The following is a 27,556-nucleotide window of genomic DNA, read 5'->3' as shown; positions in this document are numbered from 1 at the left end:
GGAGGGAAACTTTGCCACGCACTAGTAACGAGGGCAGAAACCGCTTCCTGGTTCCTACCGCTCCCTGGGTGCCGGGGGAGACGCGAGACCCCCCCTCGGCTCACCCGTCCCCACACGAAGCAGGGGACGCCGCGGCCCCTCGCCCCCGCCGCCCACCCGGGGAACCGAAATCGGGCGCGCAGCGGTGGGAGGTGAGGGGCGCGGCCAGAGGATGGAGGAGGCGGGGACAGCTCGCTCCTCACATGCTTATTGGTGGCTCCCGCCCGCCCGTTTGGGCGGAGGGGTTCGCTGATTGGGTTGCGGCGGCCCCTCACTCCTCCCGCCTTCTCCTCCACCTTCGCCTCAGCGGCGCGGGCAGGCGAGAGGTGCGGGGCGCTCGCTCGCTGAGGAGCCGGCGGCGCGGTCCTCGGGGCTCGGCGGCAGCGGCGACCACAGGGGAGGCGGAGGCGAAGGACGAGCGAGCCGCAGCAGGTAAGGGCAGAGCCGCCGCCGTGAGGGGTCTCCTTCCCCGGCGGGGCCGCCCTGTTGCAGCCCTGCCCCGCCGACCTGGCGCCGTGTGCCCGCCGTGGCGGGGTTATGTAACCGCCCCGCCGGCTCCCCCTGCGGCGCCCGCCGTCCTGCTCCCTCCCCGGGCCCCGCTCTTACCTCGGGGCTCCTTTCACCCGTGGCTTTTCGGACGCGGAGGGGGGTCCCCCGGGCTTCCCCGCGGACGCCCGCCCGCCCTCCGGCCGGGGTCGGTTCCCGCCGTGCAGCCGCGGGCGGGCGGCTGGAAGCGGCCGGTGGCCGGAGGAGGAGGTGTGTGGTGAGGGAGAACGTGGTGTCGGCTCGTCCTCCGGGGCGGGTGGTCGGTCCGCCGGGGGCGGAGAGGGGCTTGGGGAGGGGAGGGAGCATCCCGGCGTGTGGGGCAGGCGCAGGGGAGGTGGGAAGGGTTTTTTTTCTGCAGCCGTGCGGGGAGCGCTGGCTGTCGGCTCGAAGCAGGTGGGCGTTTGCAGGGATGCAGACCTGTCCCGGCTACTTGTAGAACTTCGGTCCGGCGCGCAGGAATGCGGTGAAGCCCGTATCCCTGGGAGAGACTCTTCTTGGGCTGATTTAAGGTTAGCTGCAGCATCCCGCACCGATGTTGTTTGATGCTTATGTAACAGGTAGCTCTCCAAAGTTGTTGGTTTGGGTTTTTTTCCCCACGTTTCCTAGATTCCTTTGTATCTCTCCAAAATATTTTGGTCCCTTTCTTGCTGGAGTTTGGAGTTTAATCTAGTTTCCTAAAAGGAAAATGCAGGATAGGTTTTTACAGCTGAAAGAATTTGTAAAAATGAGAATGCTTCTGTGTTAGGCTTTCAAGTCCTGCGCTTCAAAATTGGTTTGCTCTTTGTTGTTTACCTAGTTAGGATAGTTGCTCTGGAGGAAGAGAGGAAAAACTCTTTTTCTATGAAAATACATAACTACTGTAAAGAAACTGCTGCGTTTATTCTTGCAGTAAAACTACATTACATGGTTACACATCATTCCTGAACAGAGGGAAGTCTGACCACTGTGAGAATATAAAACAATCAGAAAAGCTACAAACATATCACATTAAAGAAGGACATAAGATTTTCTGTAGATTATCGACTTTGTCAACTAGTAACTGCTGGTACCTGTCTTTTTAACAGTAGGAACTGTCCCATTCTCCTTAAACTTCTGAGAAGAAGCTGTCCTAGCTTGCCCTCTAACAAATATTGTAGTGTATATTCAGATTCGGTGTCTTGGTTTGCCATTGTATGTATTGAAAATCTTTGTCATTGCATTGGTGTCCTTAATGCTTTTTAAGTTATAAATTACTTGTGTGTACCAGCAGAAAATCCTTTTCAAGGAAACCTTGAAACTATATTCCAAGTAATCATGGTGTCTTGAGTATCTTCTAGGAGTTCAACACTGTGAACAACTCCTGTTGCACATAGCTCTGACATACATGGTTTCTTCCTTTTTTCCTCCCAACAGGGAAAGGGAAGGTAGGTCTTGGTAAGGATTGGGGTATGGTTATGAATTTTATGTTACCAGCTAGAGGGATATTAAACGAGTGTTCCACTGACCCCTGTGTGAGGTGACAGATCTGGGTGAAGGCCAGTGATGTTGTAATACTGTGTGCCCCTTATAAAACTGGTTCGCTTCAAATAGAGTAGCGTAGAGGCCAAGTGAAGGTAATCAGAAAGCTTGTTCTGTTCTGGTTTCTTTGGGTTTGGGGATGGTTTTTTTGTTCTTTGAATACCTTAATGTTACCATGGTAACTTTAGTGGTTGATTAATCGTAGCTCAGCTGCTTGATCTTAAGAAAAGCATGTAAAATCTTCAACCCTGGCGTTGGTTGCTCAAAGTATCATCTTCCCATTGTGGGATGGGGCTGGACTCTTGGCTTAGTAGGGTGGAGCACCAGTGTCTGCTGGCTTGTTTTCTCCAGGGCTGGAGATACAGATTGCTTAGCAAGCCACAATGCCAACTGGGTTTCTTTACTGGTCATAGGATACATCCCTGGCATGGGAAGCACAGCTGAGCCTTCTGAGCAATATGCAGGTCTTGAATTGCTTGAGCTGGCCAGCCCTGCTTTAGATGAATAAAAGTGAATAATAGTCCCTTTGGATGCTAAAAGCTTCCAAAAATAGTTACAAAGTCTCAGCTAAATTTAATACGGCTAGAATGTCAATGGAAAGGATTAGAACACTTGGGATTTGCACCAGTTAGCATTTAAAAAAAAAAAAAATCCTCTTCCTCATATCTGCCACTTCTGTAAGAGGCATAGTGGAGATTGACACTGTTTTTGTGTGGTGCTAACCAAATTGCAGTTAACACGTGAGTGGACTTCACTGTACTGGAAACCTTTATTACTGTAAAGGGAGTAGTTGTTGTCCAGGTGGGAGATGCAGAGGTGAAGGTTGAAGGAAGTGGTGACTGTAGTCTATATGGCCTTTGAGACTGCAACAGTTCATGAATCCTGTTAAACAAGGTCCTGTTCTGCTTTTTCTAAGTAAGTAAAACGTCTCCATTTAAGTCCATGGGAGCTTTCCATAGCGAAGAATTAGCACCATATAAAAATAATACTAATCTCCAGTGTTCATTTTGCAGAATGGAGTGAAATCTCAGCAGGCTACTACTATGTGAACTTCCCTGTTATACTTGTGCCTTCTGCCAAAGTCTTCAGTGTGGGTCCAGTTGACTTCAGCAGTTGTTGTATCCTTAGGGTAACGCTACAGAAATTGGTGACTCTGCTTTCATTGTCAGTGACTATTTTAAGTAAAAACTGACTGTTTCAATAAAATCTTACTCAGCGGGTTTGATTCCTCCCTGTGCTGCCCCCCCCCTTGAATTATGGTAAAACTTGCTGTTTGGGGTTTTGTTGGTTGGTTGGTTGTTTTTTTTTTTTTTTTTTCCAATAGCAGCAAAAGTGGAATCCCTGCACTTTTTCTGGACCCTTCTAGAAAAACAACTGCAACCTTTTTCTTGCTTTGTGTTTTTCCCAAATTTTCTTAATTCCTGTAGATTACTGTTTCTAGGTTTGCACTCAGGACTCAATAAAACTTTTAGTTTATAGTGATTATATTTAAAGCTTCTATTTGTAACATTTTGTTTGTTTTATTCTATTTTTAGTCATGTTGTTTGTCATGGCAAGCAGTGTTTAATAAAAAAAAGCAAAGTTTCCTAGCAATTTCAAGAGATATGTGCCTGTTTCTTGATGTCCCACAGGGACTCTTTTTTAAAACTCTAAGACAGGAAAATGGTCACCAAAGAAATGCATTATTAGTTTCCATAAAAACAATGGATAAATCTATATGTGCTGGGTGATATATAAGGCATTGATCCATTCAAGCGCTTCATGTGCTCAATTTGTATTCATTCAGCAAAATTTCAGCTGCAGTTCTTTGCTCTGTAGGGGTCTAACTTCATAACAAGAGGAACATAATTGCCCTTCCAGTTTTACACTAAAAAAGTAATACTTTTTGATAACAATTTTTCAAATAGAAACTTCAGTAAGCTATTGCTATTTGCCAGTGAATGTAATTTTCTGCTGATCTCTGTTAATTTTAATTGGAGGTGTGCCATGTCTAAAAATAGTGAGGTAACGGAATGAATACATAGCTCCCACCTGGAATCTCTACAGAGCTTTCAATTACAGTACCTACAGGGTTAAACACTGACATGACATAGTCTGTTCCAATGAGAAGGATGTTTGCTTCATGTTTTGAACTATGACAAATTACAAGCTCTTGCACTCCTTCACTACAGGAGGAGAAATTTGAAATAACATATATCAGTGTAAAGTGGTGCAAATTGTGTGTATGAATTGCACAAAAGAAGTGACGAGGAGATTCCACATAGGGTCTGGAAGGGTAGTGGCTGCTATGGTTTTCCAAGGGTTAATAGCACTGCACTCTTGGGGTACTCTATTCTATGTAATGTATTTTCTGACTTGGAAGTTTAGGGTCAAAACCCTACACCAAATTCAGAAATAACGTAGGAACATGGATTACATATGGGTGAACTTTATTTAAAAGGGATAAACAGATGTGAAAAGCAGTCAGCATTAGCTGGAGGTTACATGAACTTGGGCTCAGGTTTGTTTATGTCTCAGTATCTCAGCCTTCTAAAGGGAACAATCCTGCTATGGAGTTTACTAGTGTGGTCCCAGGTAAGATATTGGTGAATGAATTTAGCATCGATATTGGTGCTGGATGATGCCTTAGTGTTACTGTATTTTTTTTTTTTTTTTTTTGTGGTGTTGCCACTTCTGAAATTCTGTATGACAACTTCTGGTATTTTAAGTATTTGAAAAATTTCCTGATTTGGGAATGGAGAAGTAAATGCATAGGTCACTTTGAACTCATTACATTTTAAAAGTAAGATGAGTACGGTTTACTCTTATGTGGATGTCTTTCTGTTTTTTCGATAATATAAAAGGGACCATACGAAGGGGGAAGCTAACTTACTTTGTCAGAAGCTGTGGAAAGGAGCTTTAATATAAATGGGAATGTGATTCAGTGATTGTATTATAGTTACATAAAAGATGACTTTGAATTGAGTTTATTTTATATGGCAATCCAGTTCATGGATTATGCATGATTTAGAATTAATTGTTTTAAGGTATTTGAAGTGTAAATTCTTTTGTTCTATATTAGTAAAATAATTGGAAAGAATATTTTTTGACAGTTTATTGCCTGAAGTGGCTAAGTAAATTCAAAGAAGCCACAAAACACTACCAACAACAAAACACCTGAGCCTTAAGGTGTTTGTCAGACATAATAAAGGATATGTAGTTACAATTTTTTATGTATATGTGTAACATTATTTATAATGAAGAAAAACATTAGATTTCCAGCTCATAACTGGTTGAAGGTAACTTCTGATACTGTGACTTATTATGAAGTTCATGCAGAGCTGTGAAAACTCAGATTATAGTTTCATGAATGTTTTAAGTAGGTTTAGTTGCTGAAAAGTACAATTGTAACCTTTGCTGTTGCCAGTGCGTTCCCAAACTTTGCCTTCTTTTCTTTTTTTTTTTTTTTTTTTTTTTTCCCCTGGTTGCTACAAATATTTATGTAGCCATGAAGTGAATCAGTCAGGTCAGTTATCTACCTAATGGAGTTAAACCCAAACTTTTTTCCTTAGGCCTGGTCTTTTCTTTTAACTGAATCAGTTTGTGCAGTTGTGCCATGAATCCGAGCAGGAGATGCTTTCTCCACTAAAAAAGGTAGTATGGGGCCTGTCTCTGTGTAGGGAAGTGTCTGGTGTTGGAAGTGAGAAGCCTGAGGTGCACGACAGATAATGTTGCATCTTTTGGCAGAAGTGCTAGTTTGTCCAGTCAGAATCTGAACTTACAGCCCAAGGGTTTGAAGTGTGCTAACAAATGTTGATTCAAGTATGTTTGCCCTCTCTGATTACCATTGAGCTCAGGCTTATAGGCAGTTTATTTTTTCTTGGGGAACATATGTCTTTTATTAGTGAGATTTCCATTTTAATTGTGGGGCTGGGCTTAATATCGTGTGGTACATGGCCCTTGTATAGCAAAGTAAAATTTGTGAAACAATAGTTATTCCATACAGATATTAGCTGTTCAGGTCCCATCTTAAATTGGGCAGAGGGTTTAATAATCAGGGTATTGTAAGTTGACTTGCTAGTGGAGGCAACACTGATCAGAATTCTGGGTATATCTTAAGTGTAGAAGAGGCTTGTGCATGTATACGCACCTACCTACAAGTCTTGAAAAAAAGATGGTCAAAAGGCATGTGAGATGGTGACTTTAAGAAGACTTGGCTAATACCCAAATCCCACTGAGCAAATCTCTCTCAAGAATTGTCTGAAAAAAGGAGCAAGCTTTTCTTGTTAAAGAGCTCTAGCAGAGCAAAACTACTGCCACATAATGTAAGAGTATTTATTAATTTCTAATCTCAGGTAGAACTTTGAAGTCTATACATAGTAGAATCACATGCTATAGTGTATGCTAATTTCCTTATTTCAACTAAGTTGGTTAAAAGCCTGAACTTCCTGGTTGTGACTTGTTCTGTTGCTTGTCATAGTGGTTTTGTTTAATTCTTAACTTAAAAGCTTCCTTTCTTATCTAGTACCTTATAATATGGCTGTCCCAGGAGAAAAAATAAACAAACAACAGTTTAGTGGAGAAACCTGTAGGCTTCTCTGACTTCTGTCGATATATTGAGATTCTTTACTTCTCTGCACACCCTAACAGCTTTGTTACGCACTGGCGAACAGAATGTATGAAATTTGTTAGCTGCCATGAAGTTATCTTCAACATTACTATCGTACTTACAGTGAAAGTGAAGCTTATTTATTAGACTAAAAAGTACAGGTTAAGAAATTGGCTAATATAAATAGAGATGTATATGGAAAACAAGTCAGTGTACTGTATTGCCTCTCTTGCTCTATTTTGACTCTAAGTTCCATTCAGCCAGCAGATTCCTGTTTCATTATATCCTAGGACATTCTTGTAGATCTTAAACTTCACTACCCCCAGTTCCATTTAATCTCCCCTCTTCTCACTGGAATGCTTACTGAGTGTTAATTCATAATCCAGATTCCTACAACTTTTGAGTATCAGCTTGTGTCATCTTTATCCTCTTGAGTCTGTTGTGTAAAGTTGGCTTTGAAACACCCCTCTCTGCTGGGTGGCCTCTTGCAGCTTAATGCTTGTGGGGGAAGAAGGCTTTTGCCCAGTGTGACTATAAAATAGTATCTTTACTGACTGCAAGTAGTTTGTTTGTTGTAAATGAAATAATTCATGCTCATAGGCAAAAGTCTGTTCTGCCATGTAAATTATATTTTGTAACATACTAGGCTTGAAGTTTATTTTTCTAAACCTAAAAGCAATGAGTCTCATCTTGACACAGGCTAGACATGATGGCGAAAACATTTAGAGATGATTGTATTTGGAGTAAATGATCTATTAATATTTTCTGCTTGAGTGGTGATACATTCAGAATTGAAGTTTCTTCCCCAGCAGTGGCTGCTGTGAGGATTTCTGTGTAGTACTTACATGGGTATGTTTACACTGACATGTACAATAATACTAGGCTTAAGTGAGTTGGCTTAAATACCAGAGGCAATATTGCTGTGATACTGAGTTCCTACTCCACTAATGTATATTGTTGAAGTTGTAGCCATCTCCTCTGTCATTTGTTCAGGCTCTTTTTTCAGTTAGAATTAAATTCCTAAGCTGAAATTAGTTGGAGATAGTTCTGCTAATGTGAGACTGAGCTGGCAAAAATACTAGTGTGTATTTGATAGTCTAAAAACCTGTCCTCAGGTTGACACAGTAAAAAGAGGTAATTGGCCTGAGGCTTTCATGCTACACTTGCTTCCTTACAGCACTGCATCCTTGTTTGTTTTAAACCCCTCCCTCATAAATTACATGCATACAATACAGGACTAGGGAACTGTTCTGTTCTGAGCTGTGTAACATACTTTAGTATCTGGAAAAGGAGGACAGCTAAGATCCTGTGACCTACCAGCTCTCTGCAAATTATTATATGTACTATGAGTGGTATTGCAGTACACTTACCTCTGGACAAGGTCCTGAATTATCCTGGTCTGACCTTGTGTTTCAGACTAGATGACCTCTGCAGGCCCCTTCCAACCTTAATTGTTCTGGCTAATAAATCTGTCTCTATCACATGATTTGGGAGTGTGGTAAGTGTGGACTCAGTGCTCCAAACTGATACTTTTGGGCATGACTTTATCTTGTTTTCTTGAGGATTTCTGTTGTTAGCCCTGAGACTTCAGCAATAACAATTACTACCATTTCCGTAACATAAAGTTACGGAATGATGTGCTCCGTCATCGGCCAAATGTCATTTTAGAGCAGCAGCAGGATTGAGGTTATATGAAAGGCACAGACGTGGCAAATTAGCTCCATAATTTAACTTTGCTTTACTGAGATTGAGTGTAATAAGCCCATAGGGTTTAATTTTGGACACAAGTTCTAAATATTGTATTTGAACTAATATTTACAACTATTTATAGAGAATAGCAAGTATGCAATAGAGCAAGGGCAAATCTGAAATGGATGAGCACACTGTTTATGTAACTCTCTAACTCCTTATGTTATGAGGAGAAAAAGCAGCCAATGATTGCATATTATTACTGAAAGAAACAAAAATACAAGGGAATTAAATTATTTCCCTACATAGCTTCTAGTCAGCTTACTGGAGCTCTATAGAGGTTATAGTTTGATATCTAATACACCTGTACTAAGGACTGATAAATACCTGAATTTATACTAATTAACACATTGATAATTACTTGGACCTTTACTTATTTCCCTTGGCTGGTATGAAGTTTACTCTTGTAACAACAGTAGGGATACTGTTTGATGTATGGGCTTGTTACTTCTGTGTGTCTTAAAGTTATCTTTCTGCTCTGATGGATTTGGAGTAAAGGCTCCAAAGTCAGCAGGATTTTCCCAAAAGGTGGTGAGAATGTTCTCTTGAGCCCACTCTTCCCTTTTTATTTGCTTCCTAATGTGATTAAGATGCAAACAAAGAAATTGCTAATGGGCATGGAAAAACAGGGTACATTCTGTCCTTAAACTGTAGAAAAAAAATTGGCTTTATTCTTTATAATAGTAATGTGTTGTACTGTTTTTTGATTCTGTGTTCATGCTTCATTCTAACAGTCTTTTTTTTCTTCCTTTTTTTTTTTTTCCTTTGAGTTGATATCTGGTATGATTTTCAAAGTTATTTTCATTTTTTTCATACCCAGTGCATTATACTTTCTTTCTAAGCTGACTGCAGGCTCGGAAGCACCAGCCTGCCTTTCCAGTAACAAACATAACTCTCAAACCCAAATGCAATATAGTATTCTCTTTTAGGGCAAGGGCAACTTAAGAAATGCCTTGCTTCTGGTTGTGTTCAGCAGCTTGTGCTGATACGGTTAGATCTCTTCTGTCCTAATAAATGGAACCAAAGCAAAGTCCCTATTTGAATCTTGGTGAAACTAGTCGTAGTGCCCTGTTTCAGAGGTCAGTTGTTGCCTTAAAATAGTGTGAAATATACTTTCTACAAACTAAGCCCCCAAACTAAGAATTTCTGGGTTAACTTGTGTATGTGATATTTTTAAAAGTGTAGTGTAACTGTGTGTCTCTTCTCCATGCTGCCAGGGATGAGGGGAGACTCGTACTTCTTTGGAATGCGAGGCCTTGGTCACTATGGCTGCATCCCGGAAGATGGAGGACAGTTCTTACTCTACTCTCTAAATGGAGACAATGATTTAAAGAGATGTTTTGCAGAAGAAGACTTTCATGAAATAATCGACTTCAATGACCTCCCGAATTCTCTCTTTGCTTGTAATGTTCACCAGTCTGTGTTTGAAGATGAGGACAGTAAGGTATGGTGCCAGTTTCCTTATTTTCAATGTAAAAGAAACATATGCCTTATGTTTGTGTTTACTGCAGTTTCAATGAAACAGATCAATAGTTTAATCTGTTTTGTACAAAGAAACTGGATCACAAATATGACTTCTTCCTAAGGTGACAACAACACTCTGCCATAATGTTTATTTCAAGAGTTTAAAAGCCTTTTTGTCAACTACGGTGAACAAGAAAAGTTTTTCTTTTGCTCAGAATTGCAGAATACTGAAATTTGGGTACATATCTTCATAGCAACCATAGTTGCAATCATGATGGAGGTGGCAAAGTTAATCATGTGAAAGTGTCTCCCACTTGCTGATCATGTACCACTGTGATGGGAGGCTGCCTTTCTTCTATTTTCTCCTAGAATCATTTAGGTTGGAAAAGACCTTTAAGATTGAGTCCAACCGTTAACTTAACACTGCCAAGTCCACCACTAAACCATGTCCGTAAGAGCCACATCTTCATGTTTTTTAAATGCCTCCAGGGATGGTGACTCAACCAGCTCCCTGGGCAGCCTGTTCAGTGCTCAATAACCCTTTCAGTGAAGAAATTTTTCCTAATGTCCAATTTAAACCTCCCCTGGTGTAACTTGAGGCCGTTTCCATTCATCCTATCACTTGTGAACTTGGGGGAAGAGACTGACGCCCACCTCGTTACAACTTCCTTTCAGGTAGTTGTAGAGAGTGATAAGGTCCCAAATATTTTAAGTTACCTGAAATACTCTTTTATCTGGAAAATCTAAGATGAACGATAGTGAGAACAAAGACAATAGGAACTGGGTGAGAATATTTTTAAGTCTACAATTAGTCTAAAACAGAATGTTGAAAAAAATATCCTCTTCAAATTAAAAAAAAAAAAAAAAAATTCAAGTTTTGCAGGAAGTGTTCAGTTCCTGTTTCTTAGCCTAGGATTCTTCCTGATGAAGAAGTTGGGAATATAAAACTGACAGCTTGGGACTTTGATGAAATTAGTCTAGGCTAATTGTTATAGGCACATCTGAGGTTACTTGAGTGTCTTGTCCAGAATTTTCAATTTGGAAACAAGCTGGCAAGTGGTAAAGTGGGTTTTGGCTGGAACTGGCTGATGAAGTATCCAGATAAAACTACAGATTCACTGGAACCAGAGCTGGCCTGGGTGGACAAAGGGTCTTTAATGGGGAAATTACCAGATGAAAGGGAAATAAACCAAGACTTCTAAGGATATATGCTTCCTGTTAAAGGTACTGAAAGAAGTATCTGTTGAGGCTGCACAAGAGGAATTTTTTGGGTTTAAGTTTTTAGGCATCTTTGTCTTCCATAATGATGTCTTGTGTATGTTTGAGTAATATAGATTAAAAGAAAATAAAAGTTCATACCACAGCGCTAAAACGGTGCACCATTTTATTGTATTTAAGTCTTTTTGCTAATAAGCATCTTGCACTTATGTTATGCCATATTGTAGAATTTTGTAACCATCTGGTAATGAACTTGACTAAATATGAAGGGGTTTGAAAGTCCAGTTTTAAAGGAAGAAAATGGAAGCCTGCCTAGAACTAGAGAATCTCTCTTCATCCTTTAGAGATTCTATCCCCACTTGCTCCTGAGCTTTCCCTTTTGAGAGCTGTATTCTAGGATTTAGCTGATGGCTTAGTTAGAAAATGGAATGGGCGATTATGTAAGTATGTGGGATAGCAATCCCCAAAGACTTGCAGGACTTAAGGATGTGTCTTAAGAATAGCAGCTGGGTTGTGAAGGTGGATATTCTGTTCCATGTGCATGTCTGTAAACTATCTGTCAATAACATGGATTGAACAGCTCTGTTTGCAGGTAAGTGGTTACTCCTGTAAGTCTGTATTAAACTAGATGGGATTACCTTCAGATTTCTCATTAAATCCAAGGACCTGGGGAGCTGATTATGATTTTTATTATTCCTGTAGAACATGTACTTGTGCTCCCAGTTGATTAATACCCGTAATCCTTTCTATTATTAACTGTTACTGCAGGATAAGAGCACACATGAATTCAATATAAAATATTGTCAAGTTACTAAGCTGAAGTTCAAAATCTCACAGAATCACAATCAATAAATGCTGCTAACACTCATATCTTCAATTATATATTGATCCAATGTATATGTAGTGGTACACTAAACTTCTTAAAGAACATACTACGGTAATGTTTATAACTACAGTAGTTCCATGGTGTTATCCATTCTACAGAAAGTAAAGTTTTTGCAATGTATCTTTCGACATTTATTCCTGACCTACACTTTTAGGAGGAAAATGGAGGTATGATTGGTTTGGAAGTTACAAGTTAGCTAGCAACAAAAGCCAGAGAAACGGGTCATTGGAAATGGTTGTTTTGATTTGGTGTGTGAACTTGCTGTGTAAATAATATTTAAATATATAAACTTTGAGTGGTTTTGGCATGCAACAGTATTAATGTAAACAATTCATTCTGACAGCTTTAAAGTTACGTTACCTGAAGTGTCTTAAGAGGCTGAACTGTCAAGTTCAAATTTTTAACACACAAATATCTAAGCAATATACTTACTAAAGATCGGTTTTTGAAAGCAAATGCCTTAAATATTTTTTGTTTAATTTGAAGGCATTTAGCTACTTTGTATCAGATATAGGGTAAATTCCAGTTTGTGTATGAATATATGGGCTTGCACCAACCCTGAGGGAACACTTTGCTGCACATACACCTGCACTGTGGATAAGCTGACTTGCTTTGTCTGTTCTTACTGCATCCTGTATCAGGTATACTCTTTCACCAATATCATGTGGCTGTACAGCACTTCTTAGAAGGGATTCTGTGTTGCCTACCAAGAGTGGTGATGGCATCTGTAGGGAGCCTGAGTTTGGACCTTCATTTTCTGAAGATGAGGAATTCTTGCAGCTGAAGGCCATGTCCTTTACAGACAAAGAAACTGTATCAAGTCAGGCTTGAGTTTTCTCCTGGCTGGCACCTTAAGGTCTCAACATAGTGAGTCTGAAGAGTTGTGGGCTCTGGGATCTGAGGACGAGTGTTGCCATCTGGCTTAAGGGAAGCTGCTCCAGAGTGACTGCCTGATCTTAAAACACTGGTGGAAGAAAGGGAAAATACAGATTATTACTATCTACGTGTATCTAATTTTGCTACAGGAACAAAGCAGGAAATACAGATTAGTACTATCTACATGTATCTAATTTTGCTACAGGAACAAAACATCTGGTCAAAAAATATTTCCCTACCTTTCAGACCTGTGTTCTTGGAAAGAAATCTCTACTTAGGTCAGGAGAATGCCCTGGATAGCTAGGCCGATAATACGGGCATTTAAGGATTTGCACAGGATGGCTTAGCAGCTTCAATGCACTAACAGCTTGCTACAACTCAAGGGAGGTGGTTTGGCTTATCTCTCCGCTCCCATCATGGACAGCCTGCTCCTTCATACAGAAAATGAAATTGTGCCTTCTTTACAATGTGGCTAGAAAATGTCGAGCTTTTTAGTTTTTAAGGAAGAACAAAGTCATGGAGAAGTAGATTATCCAACAGGCCTGTTGCAAAGCTGGGATCACATTCAGCTGTATCCCTATCACTGTCCTGTGTTCTGATCGTTTGTTTTGGCATATAACCTGTTAATGGTAGGGGCAGAGTTTTGGGTTTTTTTGACTGTACAGCACTGACTTGCTTGGGTCATGGAAGTCTTATTGTAGAGAAGCTAAAAATAAAATTATTCCTAAACCCTGGGATTTGCCACATGTCTCTTGGAAAAACTGATGGGACTAGTTACATGAGCAAGATATGGCAAAATTGAGACTGTTATTTTTGGCTGAAAGTGTGACTGAATGGGAGGTGCTACTCCTTTTATCTCTCCTGATAAAGCAACTGTGGTGGCGAGCCAAAGGGTATCACTGATTACTCCTAAGGGTAGATATGTGTGTGTTTTAACAGTTAATTGCTACACATAGTCCTCAGGCTTTCCGGATAGTTACCCTTTTGTTGTGCTTTTGTTATGCATATATCACTGTTTTGTAAAACCATCCTTTCTGTAATATGACCGCGTAGTTTCCTTCAGGCTGAAACTGGTAAGCACACTGTCAAAGTGAAGCATCTTTGTCTCTTAAGATGGTTCCTTCAGATGCCTCAGGAAATGCTTACACAAAACTGTCACTATTAGAATATGCTTATGTGAGGGAGGGATGTGTTTCCTCCAGCTGTTTAGAGGCTGTATGCTCTTCTTTTTTCCGCTATTTTGGCTCAAATTGGAAGGAGCACCTATTTAAATTTAGTAGTTATATTTCAGATAAAGAATGATTAATCAGTTTCTGAGCATTTCAGTTATGGTGGAGCTGCCTAGGAGTCAGAGTCCATTAAGTGCTTTTTCTTGCCAGTGTAACTCAAGCCAATAGGAGATGATATTATTTCTGTGTGAGAAAATACAGTGACCAAACATGTGTCCAGTTCTGGACTTCCCAGTACAAGGAAGACATGGACATACTGGAGAGAGTCCAGTGAAGGGGCATCTTATCAGTGTGTGTTAACACCTGAAGGGAGGGTGCAAAGATGTCAGACAGGCTCTTTTCAGTGGTGCCCAGTGACAGGACCAGAGGCAGTGGGCACAAACTGAAGCACAGGAGGTTTCTTCTGAACATCAGGAAACACGTTTTTACTGTGAGAGTGACTGAGCACTGGCACAGGTTGCCCAGGGAGGTGTTGCAGCCTCCTTCCACCGAGGTCTTCAAAATCTGTCTGGACGTGGTCCTGGGCAGTTGGCTCTTGGTGGCCCTGCTTGAGCGTGGGGTGGGGGCAGGGTTGGACAAGATGACTTCCAGAGGTCCCCTCCAACCTCAATTATTCTGTGGTTCTGTGAACATATGTTGAAGTGTATCCTCATTCTTCTGATGAGGAGGGTCAGTGTGTGAATGCAAGATTGGGGAATGAAGGTGATTAAAAATACATTTCCTGAACTGTGAGCTTAGTGGAAGTAGGGTGGGGAAGGGAGGAGAAAAGAAGTCAAACTAGCAAGTCAATGGAAAAGATAATTCTATTTTAATGGAAGGACTTTATTATGAAAACAGTTACTATTTCATGAGGGATTCTTTCACATTACAACTTTATTTACATATTGGATGACTACTTGCTTTTACTACAGAAGCCAATGTTAGACTTCCTTTGACTTTTTTTTTTTAAATGTATTATTGAGCTTAGGCCTTGAAAAAGATTTAAGGCTACCTCAAGCGAGTGCTGGAATATTTGTTCAAGGATGGTGCTTTAAGAGAACTCTGTAGCCTTACTTGGAAAGGCCTTTTTTTTTTTTTTTTTTCTTTGTAACTTGCATTTAGCTTTCTCAACAAAGCACATCTTCATGCTGCTATTTTTATTTTTAAGGTGCAGTAAAAGCCACTGGACTGTTCAGTGGTCTGCTGTGTTGTCTTTAACTTTTATATGTTGGTTCTGGAACTGAAACTTTCTACTGATGCATTGACTCTGAAGCATATAATTGAAATGTGTCTGTTCAGTGCTCCTTTTAAACAAAGTGGAGCCGGTGTGTCTGCTGCCATGTGTGAAATGTTTCTTTGGTTCCCTTTTCCCACAGGCTAATTCAAGAAGATGCTCTAGGAAGCAGGCTTTGTTTCTGCAGAGGAAGATCTGTTTCTTTTGACTTCCTTTTAAAAAATCTAGGTTGTGAAGTCAGAACCTCTTTGGTCATATGACATCACTAAAGCCTCTAGGTGTTGAGTCATCATTATATTTAGAGGGTGGCACACTTCTTTTTAGTCTAATATTAGTATTCAAGCCTGGACTCAGTGGAAGGTCACCCTAGCAAAGATGAAGTCACCGCTCCAGGGCTGGAAAGGAATGCAGGCTTCATTCTGCCTTCCTGGTACACTTGCTGTTGCTTTGTTTTACTTTCAGTTTTTCTACCTTTTAAGGTTAAGGTTGTTGTCCGTTGATAGGATAACATTATCAGAAACTGCCACTTGAAGCAGACTGCGCCTTGTGCTGTGGAATCTCTACCTACTTTTTGTTCTGCTTTATAAATGGAATGAATGCTACTGCATGTCATTCTATAAAAATTGAAGTGTTTCTTTACACTACACTGTGTATGTATTTTTTTATTAGATGCAGAGAGCTTGCAAAGAAAGGCTGCAGGAGCAGTGTCCTTCAGCACTTGGGAATCCTATCTTGCACTCTTCTCTGGGGTGACAGTTTAGAGACATCTAAGAAATACTTCTTTGTATGATGCAGTCACTAAAATATAGCTGTAAGAGGCTGTTCTTGCTCTGAGAAGTATGCAGTCTAAAAAAAATTCATTTTCTATGGCATTTATTCTGTAACTAATTTCAAATACTTTCTCTGTGAACTGTATCAGTGCAATCCAGTATTTCAGCTGAAAACACCTCTGAACTTTCGAGCTCTGCACCTGAGAGTCCATCTGACTGCTGGGGTGATAATCACAACTTTTGCAGCCTCATTACATAAGTCCTCTCTACATCCTAAAAGAGCTGTTGATATTTGTCATTCGTAAACCTACCTTAGTTTACTTTCTACAGTATAGCTGCTGGCCCTCTTTAGTCAACTACGTATTGACGCGTGGAATGGGATGTTGGTGTAACAACTTCTCTGTATAGCTGTTGCTTCTGTGCTTTACTCACAGGTCAGTTGTAAGTTATGTTGAGGACCTCAGATAACAAAACCAGTCACTTCATGAAGTTGAATATACTGTGTCATATGGACTACCTAAACATGACTGGCACGATGTCATGGTTTAACCCCAGCTGGCAACTAAGCACCACACAGCCGCTCGCTCACTCCCCCTGATGGGATGGGGGAGAGAATTGGAAGTGCAAAAGTGAGAAAACTCTTGGGTTGAGATAAAGACAGTTTAATAGGTAAAGCAAAGGCCATGCATACAAGTGAAGTAAAACAAGGAATTCATTCACTGCTTCCCATTGGCAGGCAGGCGTTCAGCCATCTCCAGGAAAGCAGGGCTCCATCACGTGGTGACTTGGGAAGACAAACGCCATCACTCCGAACATCCTCCTTTCCTTCTTCTTCCCCCAGCTTTATATGCTGATCATGATGTCATATGGTCTGGAATATCCCTTTGGTCAGTTGGGGTCAGCTGTCCCAGCTGTGTCCCCTCACAACTTTTTGTGCCCCCCCAGCCTGCTTGCTGGCAGGGCGGTGTGAGAAGCAGAAAAGGCCTTGACTCTGTGTAAGCACTGCTCAGCAATGACTAAAACACCCCTGTATTATCAATGCTGTTTTCAGCACAAATCCAGAGCATAGCCTCATACTAGCTACTATGAAGAAAATTAACTCTATCCCAGCCAAAACCAGCACACACCAAGAGGCACAAAGCATATGAATGCCTAGAACTCCCTAGGACTGTAGAGCCACAGTAACAGTAAGGTGCTGAGGTTTTACTGGAGAAAGGGCAGTAGCGAAGTTAACTTTCATTGACATTTGGGATCTATTGAGTGTTTGTTCTGATCAGGGGAAGAAACTGAATTATTTTGATTGGTGTGGTTTGTGTATTCAGAATTTTAATACATATATATGAGATTATTTAAGGTTGCTCTTGTCGCTGTTAACAAGACAATTTGCTGAGGGTACTAAAGGCACCTCACGTATTTATGTATGCATATAGGGTCTGACACTAGTATTCTCTGAGGTGATCTGCAGAATTTGTAATGGAACTGTAAGGAGTCTTTAGTCTAGTCTGATTTAGGCATTCCTTCTGTCTTCCTTCTTAGTTGGTTCTGGCAGTTACTAAAAGGCTTCAGTGTTTCTGCTGTCTTTCTGGAAATTGCATAAGCTTTATGATTTGATAGCCTTTGGAGAAACACAAAGGGCATACTGAGACTGTGCAGTTGTAACAGTATGGTTAAGTTAAATCTATGTGTATGCTCACTTCATCCCATGCATCCCAAGGTATAATTGGCCATGATTATCATGTTGACATCCAGGAATTGCCAAGCTCCAAGTATTCCTCAATTCAATCAGTGTTCAATTCCCACTCTGAAAATGCGTTTTTTTAAAAACAAGCAAACAAAACCCAACCAACCAAACAAAAAAAGTAACAAGTATTTCTGGGCCTGAAATGCCACTGTCTGTAATGTGGATGCTGTCTAATAATTTATACAGTACTTGGGCTTATTTTCCCATACATGCATGGGGTGCTTGGTAGCACAAATGCCCTTGTTTTGATAGGAGAACATGCCTGGCAAAAGACCAACTGGGTTAAAGGTAGGCCTGTATTTATTGCAGCTGGAATTTGGAATAGTGCTTCAAAGCATCTAAATACTAGTTCCTTGTAAATTACAAAAATAAACTGATTAATGTTCTTTCCAGAACACACAAGACAGCAGTTACTGTCTGCTTTTTAAATTTGGAAATGTACTTTTCTCCTTAAGAGCAACTATGGAAAACTTCTAGTATTGCCTTTCTGTGGTCATGATCTGCTCTGCAGTCTAGAGGGAACATGTTACCTCAAGGAACCACCGTGGGTGGGAAATCTTTCCTGGGAAAGGACTGTTCAGGGTACATACTTAAATTTTTTTTTTTTCTGTACAGGAATATAATTTTCTTATCAGTTCTGCTAAAATACACAGAGTTTTGAATAAGGAGACATTTTAACAAAGGTGTTGGTAAAACCATGCCAAGGTTTATGAAGACCTTCTGTCGTGGCATGAGAAAACATAGGCTCTAGGAGCCAGAGGGAATTGCAAAGTCTTACCTGTAAGTCAGGAAAGAATCGTTCTGTTAATTACTCCTTTCTCTAACACAATGGACATTGTAGGATAAACTGTGGGTAGGTCTGACTTAGATATCCCTAAACACTCTACAAATTTAGATTAAGATTCCACTTTGCAGTTGTCTGTCTCCTGTAATAGGTTGAACTAAATTGCTGGACTTAAATGCCTTTTGATCTTTGAGGAAGTTGAGATCTGGCCTGGAACACTGAGGCTAGTATGCCTTTCCTCTGAACTCGCTACCAGTGTTAGCTGGGACACGGGAGTTCAACCAAGGACTTCTGCTGACAGAGAAGTTTTGTTGTTGTTTTTTTTTCTTCTGATTATCCTGCTTGAAAGTATTTGAGAGTTTCACTGTGTGTACATGGAATACTGAGCCTTTTTTTTTTTTTCTAGGACGATAGCAGGATATGTTGCTTTCTGGGATGATTACCAAAAGAACCTAGCAGCAATCTCTCCATGTAGTTTTATGCTATTTCATATGTACCAAGTTTGAGGGGGCTGGATTTATTGTAACTGGTGGTACTTACTATTCTTGATGAGGGTTACTCCTGTTTTGGTTTTTTTTTTTGCCTTTTTTCTTGTCTGGCAGTCTAAGGTATAGCATGTTTTTGTAAAGCAATATAAAGCCAAGAATATAAACACCGGGTCATCCTTGGAATAAACCACAGCAATGTATTCTACAGGAACTTCCTTGCATCTAATTGAAACTTCACTTGGCACAGTGCGTATTAAAGCAAGAAGTCAACCCTTCTGGTATCTGCTGACACAAGCAAGAGCTACATCTTTCAAAGGGAAAAGCTGCCTCTATGTAGTTTATAGAAGAGTCTTTGGTTTGTTCTATTAAGTAGTTCTTATCAGCTAATATCTGTTAATAATGAAACATGGTTTTTCCCTTCTCCCTCCAGCAAACTGTCATTCTGAAGTCAACAAAAATACTGTTTTTCTAGCTGATAGTAATCAAAAAGTGCAGTAAAGCCATTCTAATGTGGTTAGGGCAGCAGCTGTTCCTTATTTTAATACCATCAGAGGTCCTAATCCATCCACAAGTTCCGATATCAGTTTTCTGGCCTAAGGAAAAGGCTTCTAAATGAAGGTCAGCCTTAATTACCAATGCATAAAGTCATTGCATTTACAGAAGCTACATTCTGGCTTAATCACATTCAAACCAGTAAATTTACAGCTCTAATTACTAGTTATTTAAGGGAATTCTCAAATGTTTCATACAAAATATATGTTAAGAACTCTGCACCAGAGTTTAATGTAATTAATAAATCAATTCATGCTTGATAGAGGTAGGAAAAAAGTAATGCTTGAAAAAGATTGTAGTCTTAGAAAATGAGGGGTACTGGAAAGTGATTTGAGGTAATACAGAGCAGAGAAGAGAGAGACAGCAGCTTTAAGATTGTGGCATTGGTTAAGACAAATTCTGCAATAGATTTGAGCACAAAGGTGAGAGATCATACTCAGGTGAAATGAATTATCAGTTACTTCTGTGCCTTTGAAAACATGTTTTCTTCTGTGCCAGATAAATTCATGCTTCTTTGTGGTTGATGGAAGTTTAGGCGTTGGCTGCAATAGTGCAAGGATTTCTCTATGGCTGTGTTCTTGGATCCAATCATCAGGCAACAGATCTGCTGATAAACTATACAATTTTGTCTGCTGAGGAGTTTGTTCAAATTCTTAGTTTCCCATGTAGTACAAGTTTTAAAAAATAATGTATTTTGTACTTTTTTATTGTCTTGCTTTAATGTGATTTCTTTTAACTGTAGGCTCTTTTCCTCTAATTTGATTGCATTTTGTAGACGCTTTACCCTGCTTAAATTACATGACTTTTGTACTGGGCTTTGAAATTTAATACAGAAGTAGAGACACTGCAAATATGGTAGATGTAATGTGTACGTCTCGGAGGGATAAGAGGAACTTTTTCCATGTGATAGAGACTAATGAGCTGGAAGTTAAGATGATAGTAGGATGGGAAAAAAGTTACAGTATCCCTGGCAAGAGAGTAATGAAGGCGTCTGTTGCACTGCAGCAGGGTGGATTCAAATCAGTATGTGTTGTCTTTAATTGGTTTTGCATTTAGTCTAAAAACCATAAAGACATTGTAAGACTGCTGCATGCAATCATTTAGAAATGTTGCATTTAATGTTACTGGAACAAGTATTGGGGAGAAATCTGATAATTTCATCCCTGCACTTCCAGTGTGTGGCTAGCTTACAAGGGAAGAACAAAACTAAAAACTTCAGAATATGCTGAGGAAATGAGGTAGCAGCCCCTGACTGAGTGGGAGTTGGCCCCTGTTTTAAGGTCTCAATAACAGACTGGTGTGCACCATGGGGCTGACTTCTAAAAGCCATGATAAAGTCAAGCAATGCATGTATTTTCTGTTTTTATCCTTCATGACTCTTCTGAATGGTGATTATCTGTTTCTCAAGATAGTTCTTCTTGAAAGTTTTGGTTGTTTTTTGGTTTTTGTGGGTGTTTTTTTTTTTAATAGCCGGAGTCCGTGGTGTCCCTGACTGAAAATACAGTCTGTTCATTCAGGCTGAAATACCACCAGTGCTGAAGTGAAGGGAATGGGTATTTCTCATGGCTGAGATTGTGTTGCATCAAGCCACAGGGCTATCTAGATCAGCCTTCTGCCAGTTTGGAAACTGGAGTTATTTTTATGTGGTTTTCCTTCAGTTGCTGGGACAGAGCCATGTACAGACTGAGGGCACTGACACAGCACAGGCCCTGATCCAGAGGCTAGGTCCTATGCAATATGAAACACTTTTTTATATACATTAGCAAGTTTACTTTCTTTTGGCACTGGTTGCTTTCACGTTCTTGCCTTTGCAAAGCTTTTGGGTGGATTCTTCCAAGAATATCTGTTTAACAAGAAAAGAGTAAATTCAGGTTATATAATGTTATATACTTAAATGAATAACTTATAGACCTGTTCTGTTCTTACCTGCTAGTGATCCTGTTCCTGTGAATAAATGTGCGTGGCTGCTTTTCACCATCTGACTTAAAGGGTTTGGATGTGGACAGTTCCAAATTCCTTTAAAGTCTGCTGCTGTCAACAGGAACTGCAAAAATGTATCACAGGATGGTGTTATGCTGTCCTTCCTTCCTGTGTCCTTCTGTAAATCCCCTTATCTTTTGTATCTGTAACTGCAAATCTTCCTTGTTACTATGACCATTTCAGGTGTTTCTCTCAACAGTGTCAGGTATATCTGCTGTGTGCTCTGTAATACAGCTGCTTCTGATATGAGCTTTCTAATTGTTCCTGTTTGTCTTGTAGTTAGAGGGAGAAACACATAGCACAAATGGTAGAGGAGTGTTTCTTAGGAAGATAATAGGTCTTTCCACTTTCAAATGATTTAAATAATAAAGTTTATACCTCTTAAGCATTTCCCAAATAAATAGTTTTATTCATTACTGGTTGTCTTAACCTGTCACCCTCACAGTTTTGAAACTAAAGTTTTTCTGGCTCCCTGCTGTTTTATGACTTACATATAGCAGATGCAGTGTGTCCTGTGTATGTATTTAAATTTTGAGAAATTTTTGTGGAGGTAACTGTCACTTACTGAAGCATAGTTCAGATTATCTGTTCAAAACTCTACTGCACTGTAGTCTTTCTGTTGATCTAAAATGTATGATCAGATTGACATTATGTAGTGACAATGAAAACAACCATTTAAAATAGCTTGCCCAAACTATGTATCTGCATTTCGTGTATTTATTTCAGGTCTAAGAATTCAATCCTTATCTGATCTTTTGTCAGAGTTTTAAACCAGAAGAAGATGGATGTATGCCTTACCAATACCTTTACGGAATACATTACAAAATAAGATGAGATTTTTCTGAAACTCGTATCTTCCATTCCCAGTACAATCCTGTATTTTTCCTGGTCATTCTTTCTTTTTTCTATTTTTTTTTTCTCCTGTTCGTAGGTCTTGCACAGATCTGCACTTTGAATGAGAATTATTCCAACATAAAAAACAGACCACCAACTACTCTCTGGTAGTATATCTGAAGGGTGGGGAATGGAGTCTGAACACGAACAGATGCTGGATTCTCAGAAAATTCTTCATAAGCTGAAAGTCATGTGAAAGCAGTGACTGTTTTAGAATTTTGTGTGGTTTATATGTACGACAAATAGGCGGTATAGAGTTTCTGGATAGGCTGATCTTGTTGAAATATTTGGTACCTACCTTGCTTTTTCTTCTAATTCTGCATTAGCAGTTAATGCCCTCCATACTTTACTTTGTTTCTGAAGGACATTCAGCTATCCTTTATTCCATGTTCTTGTAGTGTATGGACTGCTATTAACCCCAGACCTATAAAACATAGGTTGTGTGTCACTATTCTGTGATACTGATTTTTAGGAAAACTTTAGATTCTTGTTAATGCCTTCTGTGGTTTTGAGGTTTTGTGGTATACCTGAATCACCATCTGTATGTGGGGTTGGTGGGGTTTTTTTGCCCCCCCTTTTTTTCTTTAATTTTTCCCTAAGGTCATATCTTAGGTGTGTGTAGGGTGGGGTAAAGGAGGGTATTTGAAACTGGGGTTCTCACACAGATGCATCACTTTTGAAAACTGGGTAGAAGCATCAATATTGTAGAATTTAATATTAAAATTATGAAAGTGAAACGCACTGTTCCACTTCTATCTGATCTCTCCTTGCACCTAATAATCATGCAGCAAGTCACCTTGATAGTGAAGATAAACTTAATTTATACGCGCTTAGACTATTTACAGTGTATAAAGGAAAATCCTGGCTGGTGCAGAAAAAAGTCACACTTTCTGTGAATAATCCACTGTGTGTGAACTAAAGGACATCAGAATGTGTGTGCTCTGGTTGTATCGAGTGCCATGGGTGCCATCTGCTGACTTCTTCATGTACCACATAGCTCTTCAGCTGTGGGAAGAAGGAAAGATAACATATGTTAGGGAATGTAGTTTTAAATACCCTGCCACTCGAATATTAAATACAAAATATAAGTTTTAATCCTTGCTGATTTTGTACAATATGAACAATAGTGTTGATCCTAAATGTATTTGAGTTTCATTTCAGCCATGCAAAATAGTTTTGCCGAGTAATTATTTTTACTATTAGTGTTCTTTTGCAGTGTTTTTGCTTATGGTGAACCTAGGTCTTAATTTTTGCAGTGTGTTGTGGCTCATTTTCTGAACTCAGCTTCTAGCCATGCACTTTTTTATCTTTTCAACTTCTTTACATTCTGAACTCTTTCCTTATTCTACTTGTTATATTCCATTTATGGTATCCTGTATATAGTTAGGAAGTGAGACAGAAATAATTTCTTTATTGTGCTTGCTTGCAAACCTGGTAAAATAGATTCTTTTGTCCTCAGTGAACATACTAGCAGTGCTTCCAGGTGAGGTGATATAAATAGTTGGCTATACCTGATTTAGTAACAAAGCTGAGAGAAGGGGCAAACTGGAGGAGTACAATTTAGCTAGACCCTAGAGTAGTTTATAGCCTATTTATTAAATTGGTTTTAAAGGGAAACTTCTGCTTTGTCTTGCTTGTCATAGTTTTCTTTAAAACCTAAATTGATGTATTGCTTTGGCTCACTCAACTGAATGTCAGTGAATATCTACTGAGAAGAAATTCAATCCTAATAAGCATGAAAGTGTAATATCTTAGGCTGTGTTGCTGCTGTAAATCAAATAATGTTCTGGCAAGGGTTCCAACGCTATAATGTGAGATAATGTTTTCAACTGAATTGTTAAAATGGTCTGTGACATGCTTTTGGCTGAGGAGAAATAGTACTTTTTCTAACAACTTTCAGACATAGTCTGGGAGTCTGCATGGTCACAGCAATCATTCCCAATAGCCATTTCAGAAGCTAAGGGTGAACAGTTTCCTTGAAATAATTTAATTATCACTTAATAGCATAGATGTGGCCAACACATGGCAGTTTGTGTCAGGGTCCCAAGTGTACCAACAGGCTTTAGTTACTGTGACGAGTCTCACCTTCTGCTTATTGGTCCAGGAGCTCCATTAAAGCTCAGGATGGGGCCTTCATTCCTGGTCTGAACAATTACGTAGGTCTACCTTTCTCCAGTCCTGTCCTTGGCCACACGTTGTAGCCTTGGACTTACATTGCAGCCTTTCTAGCTTTGGCTCTTGTCCCATCTCTTTCTCCTCCTGACTCCCTGGATAGACCTAGACCTGTTTCCATTGCTTTCTGTGGCCAGGGCTGTCAATGGTTGCTGTCACCAGCACCCTGCTCTGTCCACCCTTTTCAGATGCTGTGGACAGGCCCTGGTCTGTGAGGGTACTGCCTGCACTGTGGTCACCCTCACCTTCCAGCTAATCCTCATTCATGAAGCAGTTTTGCTCTTGCTGCTCCCTGACAGTTGGGCTCAGGACTTGGGAATGGGCCTTGACACCACTTAACTTCTGTCATGTGGAAGTAGCTCCAGTGTCCTGATACCAGCCTAAGCCTGCTGGATTAACTGGAGATTTCTCATATGGTATCTTGGGATCATACTATTAAACATGTGGTCAGGGTTTAGGCTAGTTACTCGTGGAAGTATTGCATATGAAATAGGGACAATAATTCTAGAAAAGTCCAGTGGGGGACAAAGAACACATTTTAGAGAGTTGTGCAAAATCAAAGGTTGGGTGCACCTTCTTTATGAGACCCTACTGTAAATCAAGCAGTGCTCCAAAGAGACTCAACATACATGAAAGCAGAATGCAAAGGCAGATCCTGATGGAAAGTAGTGCAACTTCAATCTTGATGAACATCAGTGCCAGAGATGATGTGCTGAAGGTGCTTTGCTAGTGTCTGAACCCACATGTGGCTGGCAGTAATGGGATGAGCTTGAAGGTGCAGGTAAGTCAGAAATGGGTGTTGAGAGAAGTTTATAAACATTCTTTCTTCCTGTTACCTGAGCTTTCAAACCACAGTAGAAAATATAGTATCTACAGAACAGGATTATAGTTGAAAACCTTGGAATGATACCATCAAGACGCCTCTGTTTCTTACCCAACTTTGTTTGCATGTAGCAAGACACTTAATATTCCGGAGTTGTTTTCCTTCCTTGTAAGGACAAAAGCAAAACATTTGGAAGCCTTTGATACAAAAATGGGGTCACTGAAACCCTAATATAGAAGTGCTGTCAAGGTATGTGCTTGGGATACAAGAACAAAGAATCATTTTCCAGCTTTTTTGATTCTTTCACAGAACTTGAGGCTAGTTTTCCTGCTTTGACTTCAGTTCAAAGGAGCATGCAGCCTGCCTTTAAAATTACATTTGAGTCTTCCATAATTGAATGAGAATGAAACTAGTATTTTTTTTTCCATGTATAATTTGGTTCTTGATTACCTGAGGTTTTCTAATGAAATCCATTTTGACTGAACAAAAGACCTTATGGAGTTCTCATCATGGCCGCCTCCTAAATACTTGAGATAGATGCCTGCCTACTTTGTCAGAAAGATTGGAAAAAACATCTGAGATGGGAATTCATACAGTTCCTTTGCCTTTGCTTTTTTCCTCATGCTGTTTGCTTTCATCTGGATCACAGTCTTGTTTTGTGCAGATTATAAAATCAGTGTGCTGCTGCGTGTGTATTCTGTCTGTCACTTCATGGTGTAGGTTCTAATTTTCAAATTACTTGCTCTTTAACTAGAAGATACTTCTAGAAGATAATCTGTTTTCTAAAAGCTTGTTTATATTATTGAAGTGTGTTACCATGATATGTTTGATGGATATGTGAAACTTGAGTTATGTAAAATTTCAAACAGTTTATACAGTCACTCAGACTCTGAATTAAAATACTGCTAACTTGTACATTGCAGTCGAACTGAAGCTGAGCAGGAATTATCTGCAAGGTTGGAACAGAATATTTTATGCAACTGAAATTTAAGTGCTCTGCAGTGCTGAAGGCAGTCTTCCAAAAAGCAAGTATTGATATAAGCACCACAGGAAACCAATGGCTTCTCAGTGCTCTACATTAATAAATTACTTTTAATACTGCTTAATTGTCTGCTGAGCTCAGAATCCTAATATGTTTTTAAATAACCAGTGTTTCATCTCTGTGTGTGTATATATATATACACCTTACACTTTCGTATTTGTTCAAGATTTTATGGGTATCCTAGTGTGCTAGCTAACATTTGATGAAGTAGCTTCACGTCTGTACTGATAACAGGAAACTGAATCTAGAAGTGTGACAGTTTTTAGACAAACACTAAATACTGGGTTACATAGTTGATCTTTATGAAGTTAACAATTTTTCAGTGCTTAGAGAAGATCTTGTTCTTCTAACTTCAGATGAATGGCCGGTATTTTGTAGCTGATTCCTTTTAAACAGGTGGGACAATGCCTGGAAAAAGATGTCTAGGATGGGTTGGAAGGGTTTAGAATCTGGCCCATGGGGAGTGATGGTGGAAATCAGTGCCTGAAAACTTGAACTACAAAAAGAAGAGGCCTAAGGCACAGAAACCCCCCTTGGAACAAATGCTAATCCTGTTCCTGGAGATCTAGTTTTGCAGTCTTCCTGTACTCCTAAAAGTGTCACTGGTGGGCATGTTAGTTACAACAAAAAAGGTCAACCCTCCACCCCCGTTGAAAGTGGAAGCTTAAATTTCTTTTGCTTTCTTGCCCCATGAACATGGCTACACTGCTATGTTTAAAGTAGTTTCAGTCTACTGCTTACCTTATGTACTTGGGTAAGCAGTAGGTTCTGTGCAGCCTAAGAAAAAGATAGTAGCTTATTTTCGTGAGGGAAGCTATTGATACTGTAAACGTGAGCTTTTGTCAAACTTTTAGGATGTTTGCCTTTTCACTGTTGGAATCTCTCATCTGTCTAAATAGACTCACCAGAAGGTGGAGATAAGGAACTTTTTATAAGCTTGGAAAGGAAACACAGGAGCTTTTTCTTTGCACTTCTGCTTCTTAGCGGTACTTTAAATACTCCACT

General features: G+C 39.9%; 1 protein-coding gene across 1 annotated transcript in view; it reads left to right on the top strand.

The window, feature by feature from the left end:
- Positions 1-340: 340 nt before the first annotated feature.
- The window catches only part of RCAN2 (regulator of calcineurin 2), a 93,168-nt gene continuing 65,952 nt past the window's right edge, over positions 341-27,556 (top strand). Inside the window, exons 1-2 of the mRNA XM_075048986.1 lie at positions 341-471; positions 9,637-9,863. Of these exons, the coding sequence (XP_074905087.1) occupies positions 9,639-9,863 (225 nt within the window). The 5' untranslated portion in view covers positions 341-471; positions 9,637-9,638. The remainder of the gene's footprint in view (positions 472-9,636; positions 9,864-27,556) is intronic.

The sequence above is a fragment of the Buteo buteo genome, chromosome 17 (genome assembly GCF_964188355.1).
Source record: "Buteo buteo chromosome 17, bButBut1.hap1.1, whole genome shotgun sequence".
Classification (NCBI taxonomy): Eukaryota; Metazoa; Chordata; class Aves; order Accipitriformes; family Accipitridae; genus Buteo; species Buteo buteo.
The sequence above is the reverse complement of the archived record's forward strand: the minus strand, read 5'-3'. Positions and strand labels throughout refer to the sequence as shown.